At 44.2% G+C, this 26213-nt stretch overlaps 1 protein-coding gene across 1 annotated transcript in view; it reads right to left on the minus strand.

Annotated features, from left to right (window-relative positions):
- Positions 1 to 25985, minus strand: part of fbn3 (fibrillin 3) — a 225098-nt gene extending 199113 nt beyond the window's left edge. Inside the window, exons 1-5 of the mRNA XM_078555790.1 lie at positions 25795 to 25985; positions 11530 to 11612; positions 9450 to 9548; positions 2864 to 2959; positions 1825 to 1920 (exon numbers count right to left, since the gene is read on the minus strand). Of these exons, the coding sequence (XP_078411916.1) occupies positions 1825 to 1920; positions 2864 to 2959; positions 9450 to 9548; positions 11530 to 11612; positions 25795 to 25970 (550 nt within the window). The 5' untranslated portion in view covers positions 25971 to 25985. The remainder of the gene's footprint in view (positions 1 to 1824; positions 1921 to 2863; positions 2960 to 9449; positions 9549 to 11529; positions 11613 to 25794) is intronic.
- Between the last annotated feature and the right edge of the window lie 228 nt (positions 25986 to 26213).

Consider the following 26213-nt stretch of genomic DNA (forward strand, 5'->3'; position numbering starts at 1 on the left):
CTGCTGCCACTGTATGTCAGTGCTGCCTGGTCCCCATATTCTGGAATTCCCTCCCTAAACTCCTCTGCCTTTCAATTGCTGTCTCTTCCTTTAACATCCTGCTTAAAAATCACCTCTCCAACTGAATAACAGAAAAATAATTGCCACTACAATTCACAATGGAGCCAGTTGTTATGCCGCAGGACATTACTGTGTCATTTGCATGGGATGCCATTGCAATAACAGTTGCATGAGGCTGTTCTACCTGTCTCCTCCCCTCTCCCCAAGCACTCAAAATATTGAGTTATTCTTTAATATGGACAGGTGAATCTGAAACATTGCAGAATGCAAACTACCTCCTGACTAGTTGACCCAATTCCCTCACACTGTGAAACTCAGTAACAGCTCCATGCCTGCATCTCAATTGGTATTAATCCAGCACCCTCACATGGTCAAATTCCATAATCCCCATCAACCAGCAATGTATGTCACTAACTCAAACCTCAGTGTTGGTGATTCTGTTCCCTCACATTGTTTGGATCAGTAACTCCTCCAAGCTGGTGCTCTATGTCATTGACTCTCTCTCTCTACTGATGTTAACCCAGCAGTTAATATTCAGAGATCTTGGGTACAAAGGAGTTTGATCCAATCATTTAGGGTAAAAACTGCCAGGCTAGCTGCACTTGCTGTAAATCAGAAGATACACATTTGACCAGGACGTGCAACTGATGGGAATGAGGAAAATCAATTGTAGACATTGGGCTGAAGTGTAAAAGTGCCTGAACTGAGTTTGGCTTCCACACACACAGTAACCCTGGGGAACTGAGCCTGGGCTTCCACACACTGACCCTGGTGACTCAGACTGGGCTCCCACACACTGACCCTGGTGACTCAGACTGAGCTTCCACACACTGACCCTGGCAACTCAGACTGGGCTCCCACACACTGACCCTGGCGACTCAGACTAGGCTTCCACACACTGACCCTGGCGACTCAGACTGGGCTCCCACACCCTGACCCTGGCGACTCAGACTGGGCTCCCACACACTGACCCTGGCGACTCAGGCTGGGCTTCCACACACTGACCCTGGCGACTCAGACTGGGCTCCCACACACTGACCCTGGCGACTCAGACTGGGCTTCCACACACTGACCCTGGCAACTCAGACTGGGCTTCCACACACTGACCCTGGCGACTCAGACTGGGCTTCCACACACTGACCCTGGCGACTCAGACTGGGCTTCCACGCACTGACCCTGGCAACTCAGACTAGGCTCCCACACACTGACCCTGGGGAGCACACTTGGTCTGTAATACAAATGTAGTTTCTGATAGTGGTTGAACAGCTAGTGATGTTTTTTTCTTCATTTTCTGTGCATTTATTTTGTACTCCCATTTTATTTTCTTGTAATTTTGCTCTTTATTATAACACTTCAAAGGAACTTCATTGGCTGTAAAGCACTTTGGGATGCGCTATGGTCATGAAAGCTTACACTATTGGGCACTTTTACATCTGTCCACTACATTCGCAGCCACGTGACATTTTCACATCCCTCTATCATATTAATTCAGCCCATGACACTTTGACATCTGTGTATCAAATTCACGGGTTGCCAATTTTAGGAAAAAAGTCCCCCAAAAAAACTTTTAATACGGTGTTCAGCCAGACAGCACTGAAGTGGGCCTGATCCTTTGGATCCTTTACTGCTCCCATCACTATCAATCATGGGGAAAAGAATCACACACAATGATAAAGGGTTGTAAGATTCATCCAAATACAAGGCATGTGGGTCCATAACCTAGAACTGAACTGTGCCTCAGAAGCACATAGAAACATGTCCTACCTCGCTCACACTGTGGCCCAGTGAACCCATACACACATGCACAGCGACTTGGCCCAATGCATCGTCCTCCGTTCTGGCAGCCGTTTTTGCACACAGCTAATAAGGAAAAGAGATGACATCTGTTGGCAATGTGCCCACATCATTGGTTTGGACAAAGACACAATAGTGATTTTTTTCAACCATTTCAAATGCATTAAATATGGTTTAGATTAAATACAATTTTTAACAGAAACAAATGTAGCCGTTACAGATTCTCAGCACAAGTCAGTGTGAAATTGCCCTGAAACTTATACAGTGAAAACCAGATCCTTGTATAGATCATGGCTTCCTGGAAATTTCCAACTTTTTGTTCAATGAAGGACGTGCCAAATAACTTCAAATATGACAGGTGTAGATTGGCACGAAGATATATCAAAGGATATCTTTAATTGCCTTCCATATGGGTTACATCAATAGGTAATGGCACAGGCCTGCCATCAGGTATGTCCTAGACATTAGAATGTTCGCCCCAGGCCTTATTTATTATATTAGCCTAAACCTGAAATTATTGGCGCTCCTTGTGTATATTTTGGCAGGAATTCGCTTCCGTTTCAGCTGATGGTAATTTTTTTAAATATGGGAAATAGCACAACCAGTGTAGCTATGAAATATGAAAGGTTAACTACTAGTACAGATAGTTATTGTGCTTATTGTACAGAATAAAGACTGCCATCAGCCCTCATGCTGGACATTGATGCAGAACAGGCGTCTGGTGCTAAAAGCACAATGTAGCTGCAGTCAATCCTCTGAACTTGTTAAAAAAGCAAGAGGTGGTCTTGTATCACTAATGTACAGGTATAACCCTGCATGATTAGCTACAGAGCACTGCTGTTTTCTGGATAGGTTTAACCCAATGAATGGATTGAAATTGCTCGTAGCTCTGCTGTTTCTGTAAGGAGTGGGTAGCACTTGATCATCATTCTCTTCAGCCCTGTCCATTCTGTCTATGCACTGGATCCAAGATAAAGTCTGTTTGCAGGAGTGTGGTGTTGATACTCACGCTGCCCACAGTGTGTCCCAGTGTATCCTTTCTGGCAAACGCAGGTGTCATCCGAGCAGGATCCACCATTCATACACCTGACATTACACTGCTGAACTGCAAGGAGAACAAAGCAGGTCAGTTGACTGCACTTACAGAATGACAGAAATCAATTTGCCTTCCTCACATGTGGCATTTGCTGCAGCTGTGCTCAAATGTGGCTTCAAGGATGTACCATAAACATGCTCAGTAAGGCTCAAAATCCTAGTCACTTTATTGCTCAGCAAATAGGGTTAACGAAAAGCTCACTTCCAACCTCTTTGCTTCTGACTCTGCCTCACGTGTGTCTGACTGCACGCAACCTATTCGTCAAAGCGATTCTGCTGAATTTGATTTTCTATAATTGTAGATTGAGGTGTATAGTTAAAACTGGAGAAAAAATGATTATTAAAGATAATTTGATATCATGTGGAATGGTGGGATCAGAGTGAGATTCTTTTCCTCAAATGATTTATTGTGTTAACAGTAAAACAACCCCAGGAGGAGTATTTTATCCTCTTGGAGTTGAACTGAGCTGGACTTTTTTCTTTACAGTTTTTCTATTTTTAATTGGCTTCTGGGTGGGAACGGGGCAGAAAGGAGATCTTCAGTGCTGGAGGGAGATAAGGTGGACGTCAGCCACCTGCATCACTTTGAGTTAGATCATCACTCTGCAGCCTTGGGGTTATATGGATCATCTTGATCCTGACACCATTTGTCCTTCTGACTGGAGCAGAGAGGAAACTTTCACCTTTACTGAAGTGCAGAAAGGGTAATCTCACAGAGAGGGCTAGAAGCTGGTAACAGAATATCACTCCTTTCCCTTTCGTTTCAATTAATGGAATGCAAATCGGGACTGTTCCATAATTGGCACATGATCCTCCCTGTCCAATCCTCCTCTCCAAATTCCACCCAAGTGGTGCTTAACGCACAGGCACGCTGGTGTGTCCTCAAGCTCAGGAGGGGTCATTGGGAGGAAGAGAATAGAAATCAAATTAAGTGAGGCAAGGTAAAGCTGGCTTTGGATCCTACTGTGACCTGACCATTTGAAGCCACTTGTTGACCTCTACTTTAATGAGCTTTCTCATCCAGCTCACACCTTTGTGTTTATTTATTTGAATTATTATTTCAAAGGCTAAGGGAGAAGTTGTGGGTGAGAGAGGCGGGAGGGTGATCGAGGATGGGGAGAGGGAGTGGAGGGGGTGGGGTGGGTGGGTTGCCGGCGGAAGGTTGTAGCAAGCAGATGGGGGATACATTAACATACTTTTAATGCCTTGGGAAAACAGTATGGCTGCCAGCTGTTATAACAAAGGAGAGAAGTAGCCCCTCCATCATTCAAACACATATTATAATAATAAGACCATTGCCTATCCCTCTGTATATGCATGCAGCTGGATTTGTTTGATTTTCCATATCTAACAATGGGAAACACTCAATGGGCCAAACGGCCTCCTTCTGTGCTGAACTATTCTTTGAAACTTAACAGAAATGTCAAGAAAATCCCACTTGTGGTTTTTTATATATATTAAATTAGGATTAATTATCATCACACTGATGAGAATTGAACAATTTGGAAATACATTTTAAATATTGATCTAATGTTTACGTTCCAGCCATTTAAAACAGACCAGGATTGAATTCTCTTGACCTTCCATTATAGTTTTCGTGGAAACCCCAATGAAATGGCACAAATGACCTATTACACAGTTTCTCCAAGGTTTCTCCTGATCTTCTGATGAAATCACACCAGAATTAAACAGCAATTCTGCCTCACAATATCTCCTAACCAGATATCTGTTCATTTTTAATGGTACTTTATAATAGTTGCATGTTTGTATCCAGGAATATTCACTAAATATTATATCTAAATGACAAAAGCAAGTGACTATTATCAATTGAAGGACAGAAAATGTTGCTGCAGTAATGGGCTTTCAAATCACAAATACTCCAGATGAATTAATGGGTCTTGCTCTTGGTTCTTAACTCTGTCCTGTTGTGATCTCCACAATTACTGTGTTTATCCCAATGGGACTGTGAGAAGCAGGTTACAGATGTCAGGGTGTAGTCATAGTCACAGCAATTGTTTATAGTGTAAAATAATACTCAAATGGCCATCTTGTTTATGGATAGGTGAATTTATAGTTTCAAATAGCCAAATGTCAGATGTGGTTCAGTGGGTACCTCTGAGACAAGAAGGTTGTGGGTTCAAATCCCACTCCAGAGACTTGAGCACAAAAATCTGGGCTGACAAGGCAATGCAGTGCTGATGGAATACTGTCTTTTGAATGAGATCTTAGACTGAGGTCCTGTCTGCCTTCTCAGTTAAGAGATCCTATGGCACTATTCTGAAGAGGAGTGGGGGAATTTTCCCTGCTGTCCTGCCCAATATTTATCCCTCAATCAACATCACTAAAACAGATGAGCTGGTCGTTATCACATTGCTGTTCGTGGGACTTTGCTGTGCGCAAATGGGCTGCCATGTTTCTTAGATTACAACAGTGACTACGCTTCAAAAATAGACTGTAAAGCAATTTGGAATGACCAGAGGTCATAAAACTATAAATGCAAGTCTTCTTTCATCCTGGGAAATAAACTCTCTCCCAGTGATTTCCAGATTGTAATTCATATGAACAACCAACTTAGTCTACTCACTGCACCAGCCCTTGGAGAGTTTGACCAAATTCTGCTCTTCTACCTTACCACCGACAAGAGATTCCTCAAATACCAAGAAGCCACAGGGCTGTTACAATTAGCTTTGCAGTTCACATGGTGCAGAACATGCTCTGCGCTGACATTTCACTGCAGACTTATGACTCAGACTGCTCTATGCTGTCACTAATCAGAGCAATGGTTCACAGTTCTCGCCCATTAACCCCTCTCACCATGCCTAGAGGCCATGAGCTCTGAGCCACCCAATGTAAGCAAAGTGATTATCTGACTATGTTCATCCCTGAAAGGGTCAAATTCTTCTTCAGCTGGAATGCACTCAGACGTGAAGATAAATGTTCACTTTCTGACTGCTTGTGCAGGTGTCTCTCTGGGACAGAATGTGCCCCCACCCCCCCCCCCCCAACCCCCACCCGCCAGTGGGAAGTTAATTATTAAACTATCATGTTCTTGTCTTTCTCCTGGTATTAACTAGAGAATGGAACTTACTTTGTGAGGGATCAACACTTGCCCTGTAAATCTTTGATATAAAAAGTCAGTGCAGAACTAAACACTAAAGCAACCCAGAATAAGTAGGATAAGAAACTAGGTGACTTCATGAACTGATTCTGAAATAGATGGAGTCATCATGGCCTAATGAGAACACAGGACAAGGCAAGCTGTCATATTCTATTGCCAAAAAAAAACCCATTAGTTACATCAAGGTTCAAGCACCCAGTCACTCGACAACTTTCTGAACAATGTGCAAATACCTTCTGTGGAAAATTGAAATTCGATCTGGTTCCTGGGAAGGCAAAGTTGGGGTGGTCCAGTTTGTTACTGGCACAAGATATCTGATGCAGGACAGCAATCCCACACAATTATCCAGTTCAGATACATTCTGCACCAAAACTGCCCACACGTTCTTGTCCAAGCAAAGATAATGATATCTACACAGTGGCTGCAGTGTAGAATTTCTTGTGGCTGGTAGTTCTGCAAAGTGTGGCAGAGTTTACTTATCTCTGAATCTATGTGCACCTAGGCTCTTTGATCTCAATCTCCCTGAATTTATGGTCCTTATTTTAATTTCTACCTTGATTCAGTTGTTGTGCCATTGTTAATTGGGAGACAGAGTTAGACAGGAGCCAAATTGAACCCAGGATGGGAGGATGAAAGTTTCCCCTGTCTGCTGGATGTAATGCCACCATAGGTATTATGGAGGAAGCTTTACTCTGCGTTATCCCATGTTGTACCTGACCTTGGAGTGTTCAGAGGGGCAATATAGAGGCTGATTTACATGGCATCTAACTTGTACTGTACCCAGGGTTGGTGCAAGAGTATTAGGCACCTTAGGCGAACCTTCAGCCTTGCGCTGCCCCTTCCCACCTCGCAATTAACTTTTGAAAATTAATATTGTGCATTAGTGTGAATAAAAGTTCTGCGTTTATAATTACAGATTAAATTATGTTCTTTGATGCTATTTACTGATTCATGGTTTTGAATAGATATGTAGATGTACAAATTTGTAAAAATGTCACATAAATAGAATACTATGAAATTTTGGGAAAGACTGCAATGTAAATACATAGAAGTCTGTCAATGGTGCAATTGTTTCCGATTTTTCATGGCCCGTCCAACCTTATGGTTGGCGGATGGGCAAATTGACCAGGTGGACTTTGCATTTCTCGTCAAATCTCATCCAAGGATGGGATGAGGTTTCCATTATTAAATAAAATAAAAATAAAAATCTGTGAGCAGCATTTTTATCATCTATATGTTCAGGTGCCCGATTGCGATGCCTAGACATTTTTTTCCTGATTTTCAAAACTTTATTTCATGGTATTTGTATCTGAAGCTCCCTGAGGCAGCTCTCTGCCTTCAAGGAGCTTTCTCTCAGCGCTCACCCACGCCCAAGGAAACGTCATTGCCTGCCCTCCTCCCCGACAGCACCCCGGCAGCGCTGAGCTTTTCATTGTGCGTTTCACGCTGGGCTGGCCGTTAATTGGCTAGCCAGGGTGATATCACGGTTGGGGACCAATCGTAGTTGGTGGTCCGTTTCCCGACAGCTCTTAGGGCCGCCGATCACGCCCAGCCGCCGAGCTGAAAACGCAAGCCTACGTGTATGTCAACATAGGTGGATGTATATCACTAGATCTAGACCTTTCATTTCAACTGCTGAAGCTTGTTTGTTTACATATATAGTTTCATAAAGATGTGTTATATGAAATATTACTTTATGTCATTGGCTGGACATACATATGTATTGATCTTTTTTGAAGAACTCTTTTCCTAAAAAGGGCACTGGCTTACAGCAGCAACTATTTTGCATTTGCGAAGGACACAAGTTGCTTTTATGGAGACACAGAGCAGGATTTTCCCTTCGTCGGGTGGGTGGGCGGGCCCGGGGGCAGCCGTGGAAACGGGCCACCGCCCACGGTTTCACGCTGGCTGACCAATTAACGGCCAGCCAGAGCGAAGGGCGAGCTGGAAGGCTCAGCGCTGCTGGGGTGGGGGCGGGAGGAGGGCGAGCGCAGAAATCAGCGCCTGCGCGGGGGAGCGTGCTCTGAGGGCTCCCTGAGGGCACAGAGCTGCCTCAGGGAGCTGAAAATTTAGACAAAGGAAAAAAAGATTTAATAAATGATATAAACATGTCCCCACATGTAACTCAGTCACATGAAGGGGTACATGTTTAAAATGAAGTGGAAACTTTTTTTTGCGTTTTTTTTTAAACTTACCATTGGAAACCTCATCCTGCTTGTGGATGAGGTTTCGTAAAAAGTGCAAAGGTCGCCTGGCCTACTCGCCCGCCCGTCAACGTTGGATGGGCAGCGAAAAATACAAATTCATGAATTGCTTAAGGGCCTTAATGGGCCTCTTAATTGTCAGCGGGCACGCTGCTGACTCTTGTGTGCGCCTGCCGACCGAAAGATCACAAGAGCACGCGATGAGGTCAGGATGCTCGACCGACGTCATTGCGCATGATTTTATGCCTGATCGGATCAGGCGCGAGCCCACCCGACGAACGCAAAATCCCGCCCACAGAGTCCATGGAGGTTTCGGAAAGAGAGCATGTGATCCAGCTCCTGGGTCTAAAACAGATTTTGGATAGTCAGAGAGACAAGGGCAACAGCTTTACCCCCATCTCTCTCTCTTTCTTTTGAAACGTCTCTCATCAAAGCTGGGCTGTTTGTGATTTGAAAAAGCCACCAGAAGACCTCACTGCTGCAAGATGAGAGTTCTTAAATGAGACTTCCAAATCAACACCACTGTCTCTAGTGAGAAATCCCAGGACCCTTCAGCTGTGAACGAGTATCTGATTTTACTTGTTACTTGGCCAAGTTTTTAATGCCTGATACTCTGCTGAGTTTTACTTTTTTTTTGCATGCTTGGGGAGATTGCGTGTGTGTGTTGTTTTTGCATTAGTGGGTAGCTGGAAAATTTATGCATTTTAAACTTCTGTTAATAATTTCTTCATATTTACCTGTGTCAGTTTTAGCAATAAAACTAACTTATTTGTTAACTTGAGGAACCTGGCTGGCTTATTTCTTGCACCGAGCTACACAACAGCTAAATATATATTAAATTGGCAATATCACCTCCCTTTTAAATTCAAACTACATTATAACCAACTCAGAAGTGGGACAAAGAGAAGAGTCAGCTCACCCTGTTAACCTGGCTGTAACAGTAATTTGATGAATAGCTCATTCAGTTTTCTGCTGCCGCATCCCCCTGTGCCCCCGTCCCCCACCCCCTCCAAATTTTGCTGCTCTAGGCAACCACCTAGTTTGCAGATCGGGAGGTGTTTGACGGGGCAAGGTACAGATAGCGTTACTCTACATCTAGCCATTAAATTTACCAAATGGAGTGATTTGGTGCCTGCGTGTTGTCACATTATTTATAGAATCAATGCAATGTCACTTACTTGAACCAGATCCACATCCTGGGGAGAGCTGCCCGTTGGCACAAGTGCACATGTTTGGTCTGGAGCAGAATCCATCACCACACGTGTTCCGACAAATGGCTAGACAAAGACAAAAGGAAATGCACTGCAGGAACTGGCAGCGTAGTGTAAAGCAATCAAAGATATTTTTGGCTGTTATTAGGCCACCTTTAACTCAGTTGAAGCCAAGACTCATCCATTTATGGTCACGTTACAGTGTCACGTTTACAGTGATGTATTGCTGTTACAGCTACAGTGAAATTGTAGTTATATTGATAGTTGATGATACCTTGTTACATTTACAGTGACACTATGCCGTTATGTCTCCAGTGATGTTATGCTGTTACATTTGAAGTGACACTAGGCAGTCAGTCAGTGGGCGACAGCTTTTCTGGGTTTGAATTGGTTTTACACGTCGGACATTAGCTTGCTGTGTCCCTGCTACAAGAATCTTTCACTCTTGACTGGCTGGACATGCGCATTTCTTTTTACTAATTTCAGCCTATCAAAACCCCCACAGGTTGCGCCGACCTTAAAACGAAGGGGAGAAAGAAGTAAAATGATTTGGAACAGATATGTTAAGTCAGTTAGATAGACAAGAGAAATAGTTTAAATATGAGGAAATGAGTGGAGAAAGTGAGAAGTAAACATTTATATTCCCATTTAAAAAGCTTTGAGTAAGTTTGAGTGTTAATGATGGGAATAGCTGAGATCTGAGAAGCTATTTAACTACGGTAGTAACGTCTGGCTCTGTGTTAGATTGTGTGAACCCAAACCTTGGGCTGGATTTTACAGGGGGGTGCACTGTTCGGGCCCCCCGCCCCCCCACAACCAAAAGAGATGTCGGACCTGAACTGACCAACATTAAACAAGGCCACCCTGTAGCCATAACGCACTTCCGGTGGCATTAAGGAGGTGAGGATCGGACTTCTGCCCCTCAGTGGGAAGTCTAGCAGTCCCAGCAACACCAGAACTCAGTCGTGGGCACTGCTGGGACTGCTAGCAGGACTAGGAAGAAGACAGCAATGGATCCCGAAGGACCGGGTCTCGGGGTTTCGGATGGGGAAGGATTGGGGAGCCTAGGGAGGAGGGGCGAGGGGCATGGGGGGCGTAGGGGTTTGATGGCCAGATGGGAAATGACAAGAGGGGAGGTAACATATTGGTGGGGGGGGGTGCCCCCTATGAGCACAGGGTACCCCCGAAGAATGTACCTCCTTCCTTCCCACCTTTTAACCAGTTGGGTTAAGAAAATGGCCTGTCTACTCCCGCCCACCTGCCCGTGCCAACCATATTATGGTGTGAGCAGTGTGATATTCAGGTTAATTGGCTTGGTAACAAGCTCAACTGCCTGTTAATTATTTTTTTAAAACTGCGGGTAGGCTTCTCATTTCAGCACCTGCTCCCTACCGTTTTATGGGGATTGGATCAGGGTGGGTGGGAAGGTGGAGGGCTAGCCATTCATCCTTTTTATGTGCACTCATACTCACCCTCAACCCCACCCCCCCCTCCCCTCCTGCCAAAAACACAAATTCCAGCCCCTTATTTAAAATGCTGGCTGGCCTGTGGACTCATTTGGATTCACAGGCATTAGGATTGCCAATTGACTGAAAGTTTCATCACATGGCCTCTCACCTTCAATGACCCCACATAGTCGAACAGCTTTTTTTCCCCCCGTTTCCAATATTTCTAGAACTAATAAACAAAAATATTCACAGGACATAAAAGAAATATAATTATTTTTAATGCTGCTATGATTTCCCTCACAGGTTGCTGGGGGTGTCCAAGAGATTAATCTTCAATTCCTGGAGGCTGGCAACCCGAACAGGTTAGTCCAAGGGCTGATGTCTGCTGCAAGACTAAAACTAACATGGAAAGATTATGGTTTATTTCTGGAAAGTGGCAGTTAGGTATTGCATCAGGAACTCCATCTCTGTTCAGCACTAAATGGTCTCCAGCACAACATAATGATGGATTGATATTAGCTTCGAAGAGAAAAAGAACATAACCTAAAGAGGCCCAGATTAAATAAGTTTCCCCAATGGATAGAGCTGGGAGTACTTACGCACAATACATTGGTTACCACCAGGCAATGTTTTCCATCCAGGGCAACAATAGGAATGAAATCGAGATCCACAAACATTTGGCCTGAAAGAAAATGAAAGATATCAGTTGCACAGTTTCCTCTGGCCTCATTGGTCCCTGTGGCGTTAGCTATACTCAAAAGTACTGGTAAAGGTGGAGTAGATGTGCAGACTAGGATTATTGCAGTTACTTCTCCCTATCACCAACCATATCCATGTTGTTTGCTTACAGTGATGGTAATAATACCACAATATTAAAGGAATGGAATAACTCCTTTCCTGCAGATTGCACTATGGTTTCTTTTATACTCCGCTCTTTTGAAAGTTTCATTCTAGGTGTTTCTGGAAACATGCCGAATTCTGTTTGAGATAACTGTAGAAAATTATAAAAATGTGCGAAAGTGTAGTGAGATCATAATTCAGGTCAAGAATAAATCCAGTGATGCCAAATCATGGTTCAGAAAGCTTTTAGTTTCCACCCTTGAACCACATGCAGCCCCCCCAGTTGGAGATACAACATGGTCAGGCCTGCATTCACTTCAATATCATTCCTTAGTCAATTCAATAAGAGATGTCTCTGTGCAATTCATTGCCCCCCACCTAGCCTTCTCACCCTCCAATGCTTTGGGACTAAGGGACTGTGAGACTGACACATGAATTCAACACTAAAATCAAAGCAAAATATTGAGGATGCTGGAGATCTGAAATAAAAACAGAAAGTGCTGGAAAATCTCAGCAGGTCTGGCAGCATCAATGGACAGAGAAAGAGAGTAAACGTTTCCAGTCCAATATGCCTCTTCTTTGGAACTCCAAAGATGTTTCTTGTTCCAAGGAAGAGTCATATTGAACTCAAAATGTTAACTCTGTTTCTGTCCCCACAGATGCTGCCAGACCTGCTGAGTTTCTCCAGTACTTCCTGTATTTATTTCTTGAATCCAACAGTCAGATTCTCACTCAAGGTTTATAGGAGCATTATTAGATTCACAACTGTTTGACACTTAAATCCATTTGCCAGTGATATAATGGACCTTAGTGGCTCTCAGTCAGATCACTAATCAGACTTGCCGTCTCAAACAGAAGGTAAAATTAAGATGTTGCCTCACTAGAGGCCACACCTTATCTCCAGACCATATTGTCACTGCAGTCACTGTGATATTCATACAACGTGCACTGACTCCCCCAGATAATTCATCCTCTTGCTGTTAGAGCCTTCCTGTGAGGGAATATGGAACATTTTCAAAATATCAGCAATTCCTGGCAGATGGTGCAGAGAGATTTGAAGGCTTGTGGAGCATAGTGTTGAGTTGAATAACCTTTCCCAACAATCCAAAGTACGTTCCTGCTTCAGGTCAATATTGTAAACTCTGAATCATCCACAGACAATTTGAGCCAAGGACTGATAGTATATCGATTATTACAACAAGAATCAATAACTCTGGTGGGATTTAATGATGTTGAATAATCCAAGTAAATAGTTCAAACAAAAAGTTTCCTCTAATCTGACTTTGTACAAATAATGAAAGAGAAATATTCAGCCTGCCTTGTGATTATGCAAGTGCCAGTGTTTAGAAGAGAGACACTGATATAGATGCCTCTCTAGGAGGATGTCAGGCTAATGGAAAATGACTTTCAGGATAAGTTTGATAACCGGTTTCCAACATGTCTTATATCTATGTGTTACTATGGACTGAGAGCATTATTTTACAGAAGGAGCCATGCTGATCAGCACTCCCCTGCTCTCAATTATCCAAAGGCTGGGGGCAAGTAGAACTGAGTTAATATGCATGTCAAGCATGGACCCAATAATAAGATTGTTTTGTCATAACATCATATTCACACTTTGAATTGGTAAATCAAATTGTGTTGGTAATTCTTAACTGATTGCTGGCTTGGAGTGTTGTATTGGTCACACTATGTCAATTAACATGCTGCTGCTCTGCCATCAGCTGCTATGCCCTGAGATGTGGAATTCTCTCCCCGAAACCTTTGACCTCTCTACCTCCTTTAAGACACTCGTTAAATCCAACCTCTTTGACCAATCTTTTGGCCATCTGTCCTAATGTGGCTTGGTGTCAGATTTGCCCACAGCAGTCACTGCAATATTCACACAGCATACACTGAACCACCACCACCCCCCACCCAACCCCTCCACCCCTCCCCTGGATAATGGCCCTGCTCCTGTGAAGCGCTTTGAGATGTTTTACTATGTTAAAGGCACTCTATAATTGCATGTTGTTGTTGCTTCCAAGGCACCGATTTCCACTTACACCAATACCAAACCTCGTCAACTCCAGATGGATACCAGATTCAAAAAGGAAATCCTAATCTTCCGCTCCAAACCCTTTATACCCATGTCCATTGAATATGACTGCTATCCAAGCAAAACATTCCAACACAAATTCCAGATCCAAAGATAGCATATTCTCTAATTAGTTGTTTTAATAGAAGCCCACAGCTCTAAATCCAGGCAATCCATTTTAACAGACCAGTCATTATTGTGGAAAATGGACAGCCTTATTACTGTATAGCTTTATTTAGCTTGAATTGCTAGACTGATGACTGATTGCACCAGATAAATCAACCAGTGTGTAATAGCCTGCAACAGGAACAGCGTAGGAATTAAAGGACAGAGTGCATGTACTCAGAGATATCTGATCTTATAATTGACAGACAACCTGGGAATGGCCAAGGCCCACAGAGCAGGATATCCCCATGGCTGGAAAAATAGGATGATGTGAATCAAGTAGTAGCAATTAAGCGACATTAAGCTGGGTTGTAAAAGACTGTAAATAGGGAGTAGAAGGTAGTTTGTTTCAGGACATTAAAGATGCAGGGAGGAGGAAACTGCAGTAGGATGTAGTTCTTGAAGTTTAGGAGGAAGAGAGGAGAGTTCAGAGGAGCACTAACCACAGCTTTATCAATCATCTATTACAGTGTGAAACGTTCCAAATCATTTAGCATAATCATTAGTCACACACAGAGGAAGAAGCAAGTTAGGGATGGTAAAGACAGCTCTGAAACTGGTGGCTTTAAATTCATTCTAAATTAATGTCCCATCACCTCTCTTAAAATAACTTGATTTTACCAAGAGTTTATAGACATTGGTGGCCTAGCAGGAATATTGTTAGATTAAGATGAAAGCAAAATACTGCAGATGCTGGAAATCTGAAATAAGAACAGACAATACTGGAAAAACTCAGCAGGTCTGGCAGCATCTGCGGAGAGAGGAATAGAGTTGACATTTTAAGTCTGTATGACTCTTCTTCAAAGCTATTATTATTATTGTTAAACTAAAATTGTGTTGATTAGGATTCAGTTCCAATATCATAACGAAATGTTTAAGTCATGTTCACATAACCTGGGCTTTGTTTCTGAAATAAATTCCAAATTCCAACGACACATAGAATTGGGTTACCAATTGTCTTACTCTGTGAACATCCTTATTCTTGGTCTTTATGCTGCAGGAGGAGCATTGAGGAGTTTTTACTTTTTATTAACTTGATGAAGGAGAAGGACTGAGCCTATCTTGACTCGGACTCTGACAATCTTTGGAAAGCTTTAAATCTGAGAGTTCGGAAATATAATTGGGTGACCTTGAAACATGAATTTCGAACTATCTGATTTCATTTGACCTCAAGGCTTGAGAGACAGTGGATAATATTTAGCCTGGGGTCCTGCTCCTGATCAGTATCTACTGACCACTGATTGAAAATGCATGCATGATCGGGATCAGGCTCAGCTACATGATCTCTCAGTGTGGAAGGGTACACCTGTACTTCCTTCCCAGTAGACCGGTGGGATTGTGCCTTAGTAAGAGCTTAGTAAACATAGTAGGAGTCAAAGTATTCTTAAGGTGAATGAAAAGAAAACAATTAATCCAGGACACACAAAGACTCACATTCCCCAACCTTACAATATCAGAAAGCTCTCACGCTGTATTGACAGCACATTCAAAAGCCCTCGCTCAGCCTTTGTGGGTAAGGTTTCATATATTTTCACCCGAAACTGTAAAAAATGCCCCTGGCCTAGCCACAGAGAGCTCACCACAGAGATATCACAGTCACCATAGACCTTTGTATGACTCACTAAATCAAATTTCCATTGTGCCACCTCCCTTTGAGGGACAAGAGTCTGGGCCACATGTGATTTTTGGAAATCCTTGCATTTCAGAATCTGCCCCTGAGTCCTCCAGTTCGCACTTCATTAGCGAGGTGTTCAGGCAGTGGGTGCTGAGAAATTCATTCCAGCAGTTGGACACTTCTCTACTGGTACCATTGTTCAATAATACATAACTTCTAGAAGCACAGGATAGTCTTCTCCCGTTTATTGCTTCCCAAGATAAAAGGTCACTGACCAGCGAATCTCACCCAGTAGGGTAGGAGCTCCTGGTGAGAATTAAATTAGAATTATGGACCTAGAACTGAGAGTGCAGTATTGTACCATGGGCTGAAAGTAGACCTGTACCAGGGCTGAAAGCAGGACCGCTTCAGATATATCCCAGGTCTGTAATAGGCTGGAACTAGGCATGCACCATCTCATACCACATAACAATTTTTCTCTTCAGCTAGTTATAGAGAAATTTCAACCATGCTTCATCAGGAAGGCATATGGAATCCTTTTGTTTATTAGCCAATGCATAGAATATAAGAGCAGGGAGGTTATGCTGGAACTATACAAAACATTAGTTAGGCCACAACTTGAGTACTGTGTGCAGTTCTGGTCGCGCCATTACAGAAAGGATGCATTTGCATTAGAGAGGGTACCAAGGAGATTTTCTAGGATGTTGTCAGGACTGGAAAATTGCAGCGATGAGGAAAGATTGGATAGGCTGGGGTTGAGGCTGAGGGGAGATTTGATTCAGGTGTACAAAATTGTGAGGGCCTAGGATACAGTGGATAGGAAGGGCCTATTTACTTTGGCAGAGAGGTCAGTGACTAGGGGGCATGGATTTAAATTGATTGGTAGAAAGATCAGAGGGGAAATCAGGAAACAATTTTTCACCCAGAGGAATTGTGGAGATCTGGAACTCACTGGCTGAAAAGGTAGGGGAGGCAGAAACCCTCAGCTCATTTAAAAGGTGTCTAAATATGCATCTCAAGTGCCAGAACCTGCAGGGCTACGGACCAAATGCTGGAAATTGGGATTAGGCCGAGTGGCTGTTTTTGGGCCGGTGCAGACACAATGGGCCAAGTGGCCTCTTTCTGTGCTGTAACATTTCTATAGTTCTATGATTCCATTAAAAATTACATTGACAATGATTAAAATCAGACATGTTTCGAGTCCAACCACTGAATGGGCTGCCCTAATTAATCTCTACATTGTAATAGCCTGAGAAATGGTCAATAAATTAATTTACTTTGCCAGTTTTCTTCATCAATCTTATTTCCTCTCCTGTAAGCATCAACTTCCACTGGGCTACAGTTTCCCCTGGGTGCTGGCTCTGGCTGGGGAGCAGTTTTCTTTTCTGGGATGTAGTTCTATAAGCATCAGAGGTTTTTCAGAACCTACCTCCTCATCCCCCCAAGTGTCCCTTCTTCATGACTCTGGGCAGTAATTACCAATGCAGAAATCATAATTGCAGGGGATGGCTACATAATTGAGCCCAAACAACTGGTCAACTATATCCAAAATACCTGCATTGGTCAGGATAAGTTATCAGGAACAGGAATCCTGCCTAATTTTTCCTTCCTTAAGCCTTGTTCAGTCAGGCTAATTTTCGCCTCCATCACTACTGTCACCCCAGTTAAGGAACCTGGGCTGCTCCTGATCAAGATCAGCTATTGACTGAGCCAATGAAGTTAAATAAGAAATATTAATGCAACTAAGAATTAAAAATACCTGATTTTGAGGGACTCAGATACAAGGGGCATTAATTATGCATTCTTGGGAAACACGCCGGGTTGCTGGCGGGACAGCTTCTGATCTGCCCAACCCGTCATCACCTCAGAGCTTCAGTAAACTGGGCGCCATATTTAAATGCCACCCCTGCACAGAGCTAGCACTCTTCAAGTGATAGGAAGCTGCTGGGAACTAATGGCTGCCAAAGGGAGGAAACATGCTGCCCACAGATTTATCAACACCTCCCTTGAGTGCCTACTGGAAGCGGTGGAGGCCCACCGCCAAGTCCTCTACCCCTGCTCTGGGCAAAGACCAGCAAGCAAGGTCACCAATCCAGCATGGGAGATGGTGGCAGCGATGGTCAGTGCCAGTGCCCGCAAAAGAGCCATCCAGTGCAAGAAGAGAATGAATGGTGTCATCCATTCCGTCAGTGTTAATCACTCTTCTCATCACTCTCAGCTCACACTCAAGCCCATCACACATCCACAGGGATCTCACACTTCAAGGGACAACACCACTAACTCTCAAACACACCCTCACACCTCCATCAGGCTCATATCCTCCGGAGCTCGCGTCCTCATCCCATCCATGGCGTCGCTCACCACACAAACATTCCACGCAGTGCCATGTGTCCGGCTCACACTGTCTCCATCTGTTTTCATGCAGGAGAAGCTGGTTGACAACAGTAGTGAGAGGTCCCAGACCAGGGGTGGAATGACCCACATTAGGCCCCTCAATCACTTTGAGGAGCTTGCCATCATGCTGACTGGTGAGAACATGAACTGTGCTTGTGGCGATGTTGAGGTTGGCAGCAAACACCCATGTGAGGGTCCTGCACCACATCATCCCTCTCTCAGCGTAACTGTGAGTGCTCTATCTCTTGCTTTTGACTCTGCTGCCATATACTAATTATCTCTACTTTGGTTCACTGGGAGCTCTGCCAAGCGACCAATACCCTCAGCCAACCAGTCCCTTAGATCCATCCAGGTCCGCCCCTCCAGTCAAGAGGACATCTGCTCCATTGAAGAACTGGAAATAAAGCAGCCTGGAAGACCCGTCACAGCGTTTACCCACACCCTCCACCAGCGCAGAGACACACACCTCAGTAGGACCTACATCTAGAGCAGACTCAGGTTCACAATCTGGTGGTCACTGCACAGACACATGTCCACAGCAGGAGGAGGCAGATTCAGCCAAGTTCCCTGGCACTCGGAAGACTGCTTGGGAAAAGGCATCTGTGAGGTTCAATCAGATGACAAGCCTCTGGATTTGGCCTTCCAACTCATCGTGGAGAGTCAGCAGAAGGCGGCAGAACATGGCGCAAAGCTGTTGGAAGCCCTCAACAGAATGGCACGTGAGTCAGAGAAGTGCGTCCGCCTGCTCTCTGATGAAGTGGTGCCCACTTCTGCGCGTATGGAGGTCTCCATGAGGAGGATGGTAGATGCCATGGAGACCCTGGTCCAGCAGAAAATGGAGACACATGCAGACCTGCACTCCATCACAGGAGTCAAGAGCAAGTTCCTGCAGTGGCAATATGAGGGGGAAACGGGGCACCTCAATGTCCCGCCAGGTGCTTCTTCCCCTCAAGGAGTCAGGCCGGGGCCCTCGGGCACCTGAAGGGAGGAGGAGGACTGGACACCCCTGGGTCATCCACTGAGGAATCTTAGAGGCTGTCCTCTCCCTCTGAGCCCCCTTTGCCTGTGACCCTCTCAACCTTGTCCTCTGTCACTGCAGAGGGAGCAGCTAGCCCACAGGAGGACAGCCGAAGCAAGCCGGGGCCCTCAACGCCTCAGCTCTCCAGAGGACCCGCACTGAAGTTATCAGGGGAAACAGAGCCAACCATTGCACAGGCTGTCTCCAACCTTGCTGCGGATGTCAGGGCAGCACCTAGAAGAAGTGGTAGGCCTGGAAAAGTTAAGAATTTATGATCCCAAGTGGTTGCACGGGTGAACACAGTTTGTCACTTCATAATCTGAAAATATATTCATTTTCACTGAATAATGTGTAATGATGTCTTTTAGCTTCATTTACAGGCTTCACAAGTCCTTCCCCTGCATCCCCCACCTACTCGCCCCACTAACAGTTCAACTGCAAGCAGCCGGACCACGAGTGATTCCGGAGGGAGAAGTGTGTGTGCGGCAGGGCCTTTCGGAGCCTCGTGCAAGCACTCTCCCACACACGCAGAACCTTCCTCCATCACACTCACCTCAATGTCCCGAGCATTTTCAATGCTGCCTGCTGGGGTTCTCTTTAAGTTGTCCATCTGAGCTGACCTGCATCTCCGCCCACCCACTGATCGCAATCCCATGCAGCACCTATGCCCGCCCAACACGAGGCCCCTTTCACTTACGATTCTAGAAGCATGATGGTTATTAAGTATGTTTTCAGCTTCCCCTGTCCTTTCCCCTTCCTCAGTCACCCGTGTCCTTGCCTTGATCACTGTAGGCCCCCCAGCATGACCTTCTACATCTGCACCATCACCTACCAACCAGAACCCTTTTCTTTCCCAGATGCCCAGGTGAAAGTGCACATTTTCTACCTTCCTAAGAATCCTACCCCCATTCACATTGACCTCCCCAACCCCTCCTTCCACCCCCCGGCGTTTCTGTCTACCTCCGAGTCCCCACCAACCACCCTCGTCATTCCTTCTACCTGTGGCAGCCTCACCCTCCCACCCTACCGGCTCACTCTGCCCTCTTTCATGCTCACCATCATTTCACTCCCCAGGAGGCAGTCATCAACTGCACACACCCTTTCCTTGCATGTTCACCTGGATATTCCCCCCTCTTACTCCTCCCCCTCTCTGGACTCCCTCTCACTGCCCCCCCCCCCCCCCCCCCCACCAACCTCCCCCAGACTCCTTTACCCCCCTGCTGAACCCCCAGGCTCCTTCCCCCCTCTAAGTCCCTCCTTACTCCAGCCTCCTAACCACCTTCAAACACCCTCCTCCCCTTGAACTCCTTCCCCCCTTTGAACCCCTTCCCTTACATCTTCCTCCCCCCTTACACTTACCTCCTCAGTTGCCACATTCTCCACCGTTACACCCTCCCCACCCTACACTCCCCTCCTCCCCTCCCAACGTCAACCCCCGACACGCCATCCCCACCTTTACACCTTCTTCACCTAGTCAAACCCAGACCTTCCTCTCCGCCCCCTCGATGATCATCTGCGGCAGACCATGGCCAGGACTCTGATGTCCTGAAGCAGACCCCGGACATCAACAGTGACCTTTCACCTTCTGTGAGCTGTTTCACAGCGGACACGCGTCCACATAAATCCACCCAGCATGCGATGCACGTGTTCCTTCAGGGTCCAGTAGCTGTCGGGCTCCAGCATCTTCTGTTCCTCAGATGTCCGTGATGTGAGCAAGGCACTAATGGTAAGTCCTGACTTCTGCAGGTCACACTTGTCAAGACATGTTCTGGGCTGGCGTGTTTTCCTGACGCAGGTGGGAAATTTGACATGGGGCGATGATTCCAGTGAGCAGGGCTTACAATTAAATGCAGATGTATTAAAATGACTTTCCCAATGTGCGGCTGTGGGCAAGGCAGCCTGTCATTGACCAGTGGAGCAGACAATCGCAAACTGGTTTCACGACAACATGAAACCGATCTTTGGCCTTCCCACCATAAAGTCCGCTTATGCCCATCATGACGCCTGATGCCAAGGGGTATGGAAAACTCCAGCCAAAGAGTTAAAAATGCCTGGTTTTGAAGGATTCAGGAACAAAGAGTTAAAAATGCCTGGTTTTGAAGGATTCAGGAACACAGACACTTCCTGTTGTTCACCAACTACTTGTTGAAGCAAACCCACAATTTGAAATACCAATTCTAATTGCTGTCTCCCCAGGGTTTCAGTTGCTATTAGGATTCATTTGAAAAGCACAGCTGTTCACTGACAACAATGACATTAATTTTGCCTCAAAATTGGATGAAAGTCTCAGCTGCAAGTGATAAATACAAATAGTATCTATTGTATGGGTCCTTTAAATCTGGAATTACACCTCTGTCCACACAGTACGACAGGAATGATGATACTGCCAATTGGACAGTTTATACACAGAGCACATTTACATCAGTACTTCTCTCCAAGATATGTGAGCATTCTGCTGAAATAGATAAAGAGGTAATGGGCTGTAAATACTGGCCTCCAATAACCCATTTTCCTTCCCTATTTTGCTAATCCAAACCGGTTAGAACTTTTAATTGAAGCAGGAAATTAACATGGATTGAATTTATTCTGGTTTAAGCTGCCCAGATAGACTGGAAAAGACTAAACCTATCAGTCTTTGATCAAATCAGTGGATACATTTGACATGGGAATCAGACTAATAGTTAATCTCCTACCCGTATTCTGTTTCTGTCAGTGGATGAAGGCCACGTCACTCTGTCCAGTGTGATCCAATGATGCAATAAATAGTCCAACCATCAGGGTTGAGTGGAGAGGTGTAAATGGACAGGTATTTGGCAGTTATTGTGTTATACTAATTTTTCCTTCAGAAGATTGAATGGATGGGGTGGAGTGTACAATATGGTAAACTGGCATTGGCTGTGGAAGGGGTGGGTTGAGTCCATGATAGGGTGGATTAGACGTCGGCTGTAGAGGGAGTGGGTCAATTGAATTGCACTTTTCTTGCCTCATGTTTTCTTCTGTTGTGGTACTTATACAGACAACGTGTGGTGGTACTTATATAGACAATGTGTGGTGGTATTTATACAGACAATGTATAACTTGGGCAATCTATGTCTTGTGCTTTGGTGGCCTTAAGATCCCAAAAATTCACAGCAGGTCATATTCATCACCCTTGTGAGAATACATGCTTTCTTTATAAAGCATTTTCTCAATTTCTTTCCTCTTTTTCTTAGGCTATAGTTCCAGTGACACCATCAGCCCCTAGTATATCAATAAACTGGCCATATTTCATGCAAGAGTTGAGAGGATATTTGACTGCAAGAAGCACCATGTTCAATCATACCATCCCCAGCTGTATTTACACAGATACATTCCAGTTGGCCCATTAGATAGTGATCTGGTGCAGCAATGTGAGTGACTTTGTTTTCTTGTCCCTACCACACAAGCACTGTTTAGGTTGCTTTCTACCACACATTGCCTGCTCTCTTGGTCAGAAGCAAAGAGCTGAGCTCACACTTAATGATACTCTTGGACCTGCTAGGACTGGAAGAAAGAATGGTGGGAGTGGAAACATTAAACTTTCCCTCCAGCTCTTTGCCCAACCCATAAGGCTAGCAGATCACCTATTCGGAGACTGGCTGACTGTATGGGGCATCTAGAAGAGCTTTGGGTCATCTGGGGGACAATCAACGTTAACAGAATTGTCCAAAGAAGAGCTTAACGCAGTGAAATTCTCTAGATTTATAAGTTATCATAGCAATGGTCTCAATCTTCACTAACTCCCATTATCAATGAATCAGTATACAAGTCTGCAGCAAATAGTGATCTCTGTAACACAAAACTACACCTTCCTTACAACTATATTTCATTGGTTACAACTACATCTACAAAAATAATGTCATTCCAAACTCTGTATTGCAAAAATTGCAGTAGAACTTTGGAGTTAGGTCCTGACCCAGCCCTGGAGAGAAAATCATTGGGAACTCCCTCTGGAGAAGGCAGTCTCTCACGCTTTTGGTTTGACATTGCATGGGCTATGACTCGTGTGGTTTATCCAGGCTTAAAGTGCATTTGTGTGTGTGTAGGGGGTCACTAGAGCAGATTTTCATGCTAGTGGGTAAACCTTAAACACACGGAGCTCCCTCCTGACCAAGAAAATTTGAATCAGAACTGGGCAGAAATAACGTCCAACATAGCTGTTGTGAGACTCTCTGTTGCAATATAAATGCAATCTGAATTGCAGAGTGCTGTGTCGCTCAAACACAACTTAGCACATTCCAAGTTGGGTGAAAGAATTACAGTGTAATAGAAAAAGGCTGGTCTTTGAGTCACCAGTTAACACAAGTTATAAGACCAGGAGAGACGGACTTTCATATTTGGTCTTGTTAAAAGCAGATTATTTCCTGTGATGTAATTGCAATAATATATTCACAGTGGGTTTGTCTGAACCAATCCAACTCACTTTTTGCTATTTGTTAATTATTACACCAGAGAAAAGATTTATTGGGATGATCGACAAGAGAGAGGGAGAGGTAAAACAACACTAAGCATTGTCAATCCAATGTTAGAAATGGATAACATTTCCTTTAGATTGAACCTATCAGTATCTTCACTATTACTGTTCAATTGTGGATTTAAACTCACTGCATTTTTTTTTAAGAATTCAGTAATGTTTGCAATAACCAATGTTTCAAACATGGCACTAAGAAATATTTGCCTCTAAAAATCTAAAGGATTATATAACCCATGGGGTGCAATGTAGATGTGTAAAGTTAAGCAAGCTCACCAAACTTACTAAAGATAATAAATATCTCAAGGCTTCTTTCAAGAGAAATCATTGAGGATCTTCATGTGTCCTAGTCAGTATTCACTGATTCCACTATGTCCAAAATTGACTGGGGGATCCCACATATACATAACACAATCATAACTTTCAGGCATTACATTTGCAATAGTGGATTCATTTGACTTAGAAATGTATTACAGATTATGAGCAAAAAAACTCAAAAGTTTTATTAGGTTTCAAGTATCTAGAAGAGTGATGATTTTTGCCTCTTGCTGATGCATTTCAAGGCAACTCTCACTGCTTTTACAACTTTGCGCCTGCACCAGCTTGTAAACTACACTCTGCACGTGTAACATTCAAAAGGAATCACACTTGGTTCAATTGCTAACTATGAGAATGAATAATTCATGAAGCTTTAATCTGAATTGAGTTTCTCAGTAATGTATATATTTCAACTTAACTGACATTCAAAAGTTAATTGTATCCGAATTACAAAAACTTCATGGAAAATCAACTCATGGAGCTATGGCAGGCTGGCAACCAAGCAACACACCATGCTCATTGTCCTGTCACAGTCTGTAGCTTTGCAGCTTCTGGGTATCTGCCAGTAGTGGCTAAAAGCATAATGTCTCCTGCCTTCAGTGGTATCCATATAGGAGGCCCACTTAAAAAAAAAAATGCAGATTTCTATGAAACCTTCACATAATTTAATTCAAGTCCCCATACTTTCTGGGTAATTGTTTCTAGGTTTGTGAATTACACAAGATCCTGGCTACTGGCCAGCAGGAGAAACATAGCTTCAGACTCGAATTATTCCAACTATATCTTTGACAATAATCTGTATGCAAAAAATTAGCATTGCCAACATAGTGCTTTCACTGCCTTTGCCCGACTCACCCACCATTTAACCTCACACATTTCACTGCATTTCTCATTGTTTTACAGTTTAATAAAACCCAACTCATCTACATTGACCATATGGGACTTCCATTAACCAGACCTCTGCTTTAGTAGGTTATAATGCAGGCCACTGCGCTGTGGTTTTCATGGAAAAAGAGATGGAACTATAGAATGCGATCCCAAAACAATGATAAAAATTCTGGAATCCCGTGTAATAAAAGAATGGAATTCGACTTATTCAGCCATTTATGAACCATTTACCCCCTGATTAGAACCGATTTCCTGAGATGATATCATGGGCTGACTTACTATTGGGGCTCCGGGTTCTGAAGGGTTGTTAAAGACACAGAAGGAAATTTACACGAATACGAGCTCAAAATGCATGTTTTTCTTTTAAATGCAGTTTTTTTTTTACAAGTAGGTCCTAGAAACTCCCTCCAGGTCTTGACGTTTTGCCAGCTCAGGCCAGAGTTCTCTCAAGCCCCCTGAAGGTCTCTGCCCTATTCCCATGTCACATTCCAAGCAAGACAAAGAACTGGGCTCCTCTCAAGAATCAAACCCAAAACCTACCCTGAGTTAATTCAAACCCTCTCTTTATTCATGAATTCTTCAACCCCACCCCCCCCCCCCCCCTTTCAAATTGAAACACTCGGCACCGAACATCCCTTCGTTCTGAGCCAACAGCTGGCTTCCACTTTTAACCGCATTCCCAACACAAAAGCACAAAGTTTGGAGGAGATGAGCGCGACTGGCGGGGTGTGCGGGGGGTCGGGTTTCGGGTGGAACAGAGAACGGATGAGTGACCAAACAGTGCAGGGTTACACTCCCGACTGCTAGCAAAACTTTTCATTTATTGAAACCCGGTCATTTTTTTAAAAAAAAGAGGGGCTGGGGGTTCAAACTTCAGATGCTCAACCGTGTTGCTGAGGAGCAATTGTGTTTTATTAAAAAAAAGAATGATAGACTATAAATTAACTATGATTATGACCATTTAGAATGAAATGGGCTGTAGACCCCCATCTCTATTTTTGTCTTAGATATTTGACTGCAGTTCTTTTCGGATTATTTGCAATTAAGGATTGAATTTTACCCTCTCAAGTTGTCTTGACCTCGCCTCCTGACCCGCGATTGTAATTCTCTGTCCCCGGCGCCTGTGAATCTCGCTGCTCCAAACTGGCTTTCTTGTTGGGTCAGTGCTTCTTCAATGGAAAGATAGATCAGAGTCGAACATCCCAGTACAAACTTGGCTATCCACCATGCCCCCATGTTGCAACCTCCTAGAGAACGCTTCAAACTGCAGCAATCAGCCCCCCCGATCCACTCCAATTGGGCTGAAGAGAGAGAGAGAGAGAAATTAAGAGTTGTCTCAAAACTCCCACTCCTCTCACATCAAGTGCTGACACAGGCAGCAGGCGATTCCGAGGATTGGAGGGGTAAGCACTGTGTACACAAGGGTTTTAAACAAAGAGCCAAAAGTTTATCATCAATGGGAGCGCTCTGCTCAGCAGC

The sequence above is a fragment of the Cetorhinus maximus genome, chromosome 13 (assembly GCF_964194155.1).
Source record: "Cetorhinus maximus chromosome 13, sCetMax3.hap1.1, whole genome shotgun sequence".
Taxonomy (NCBI): Eukaryota; Metazoa; Chordata; class Chondrichthyes; order Lamniformes; family Cetorhinidae; genus Cetorhinus; species Cetorhinus maximus.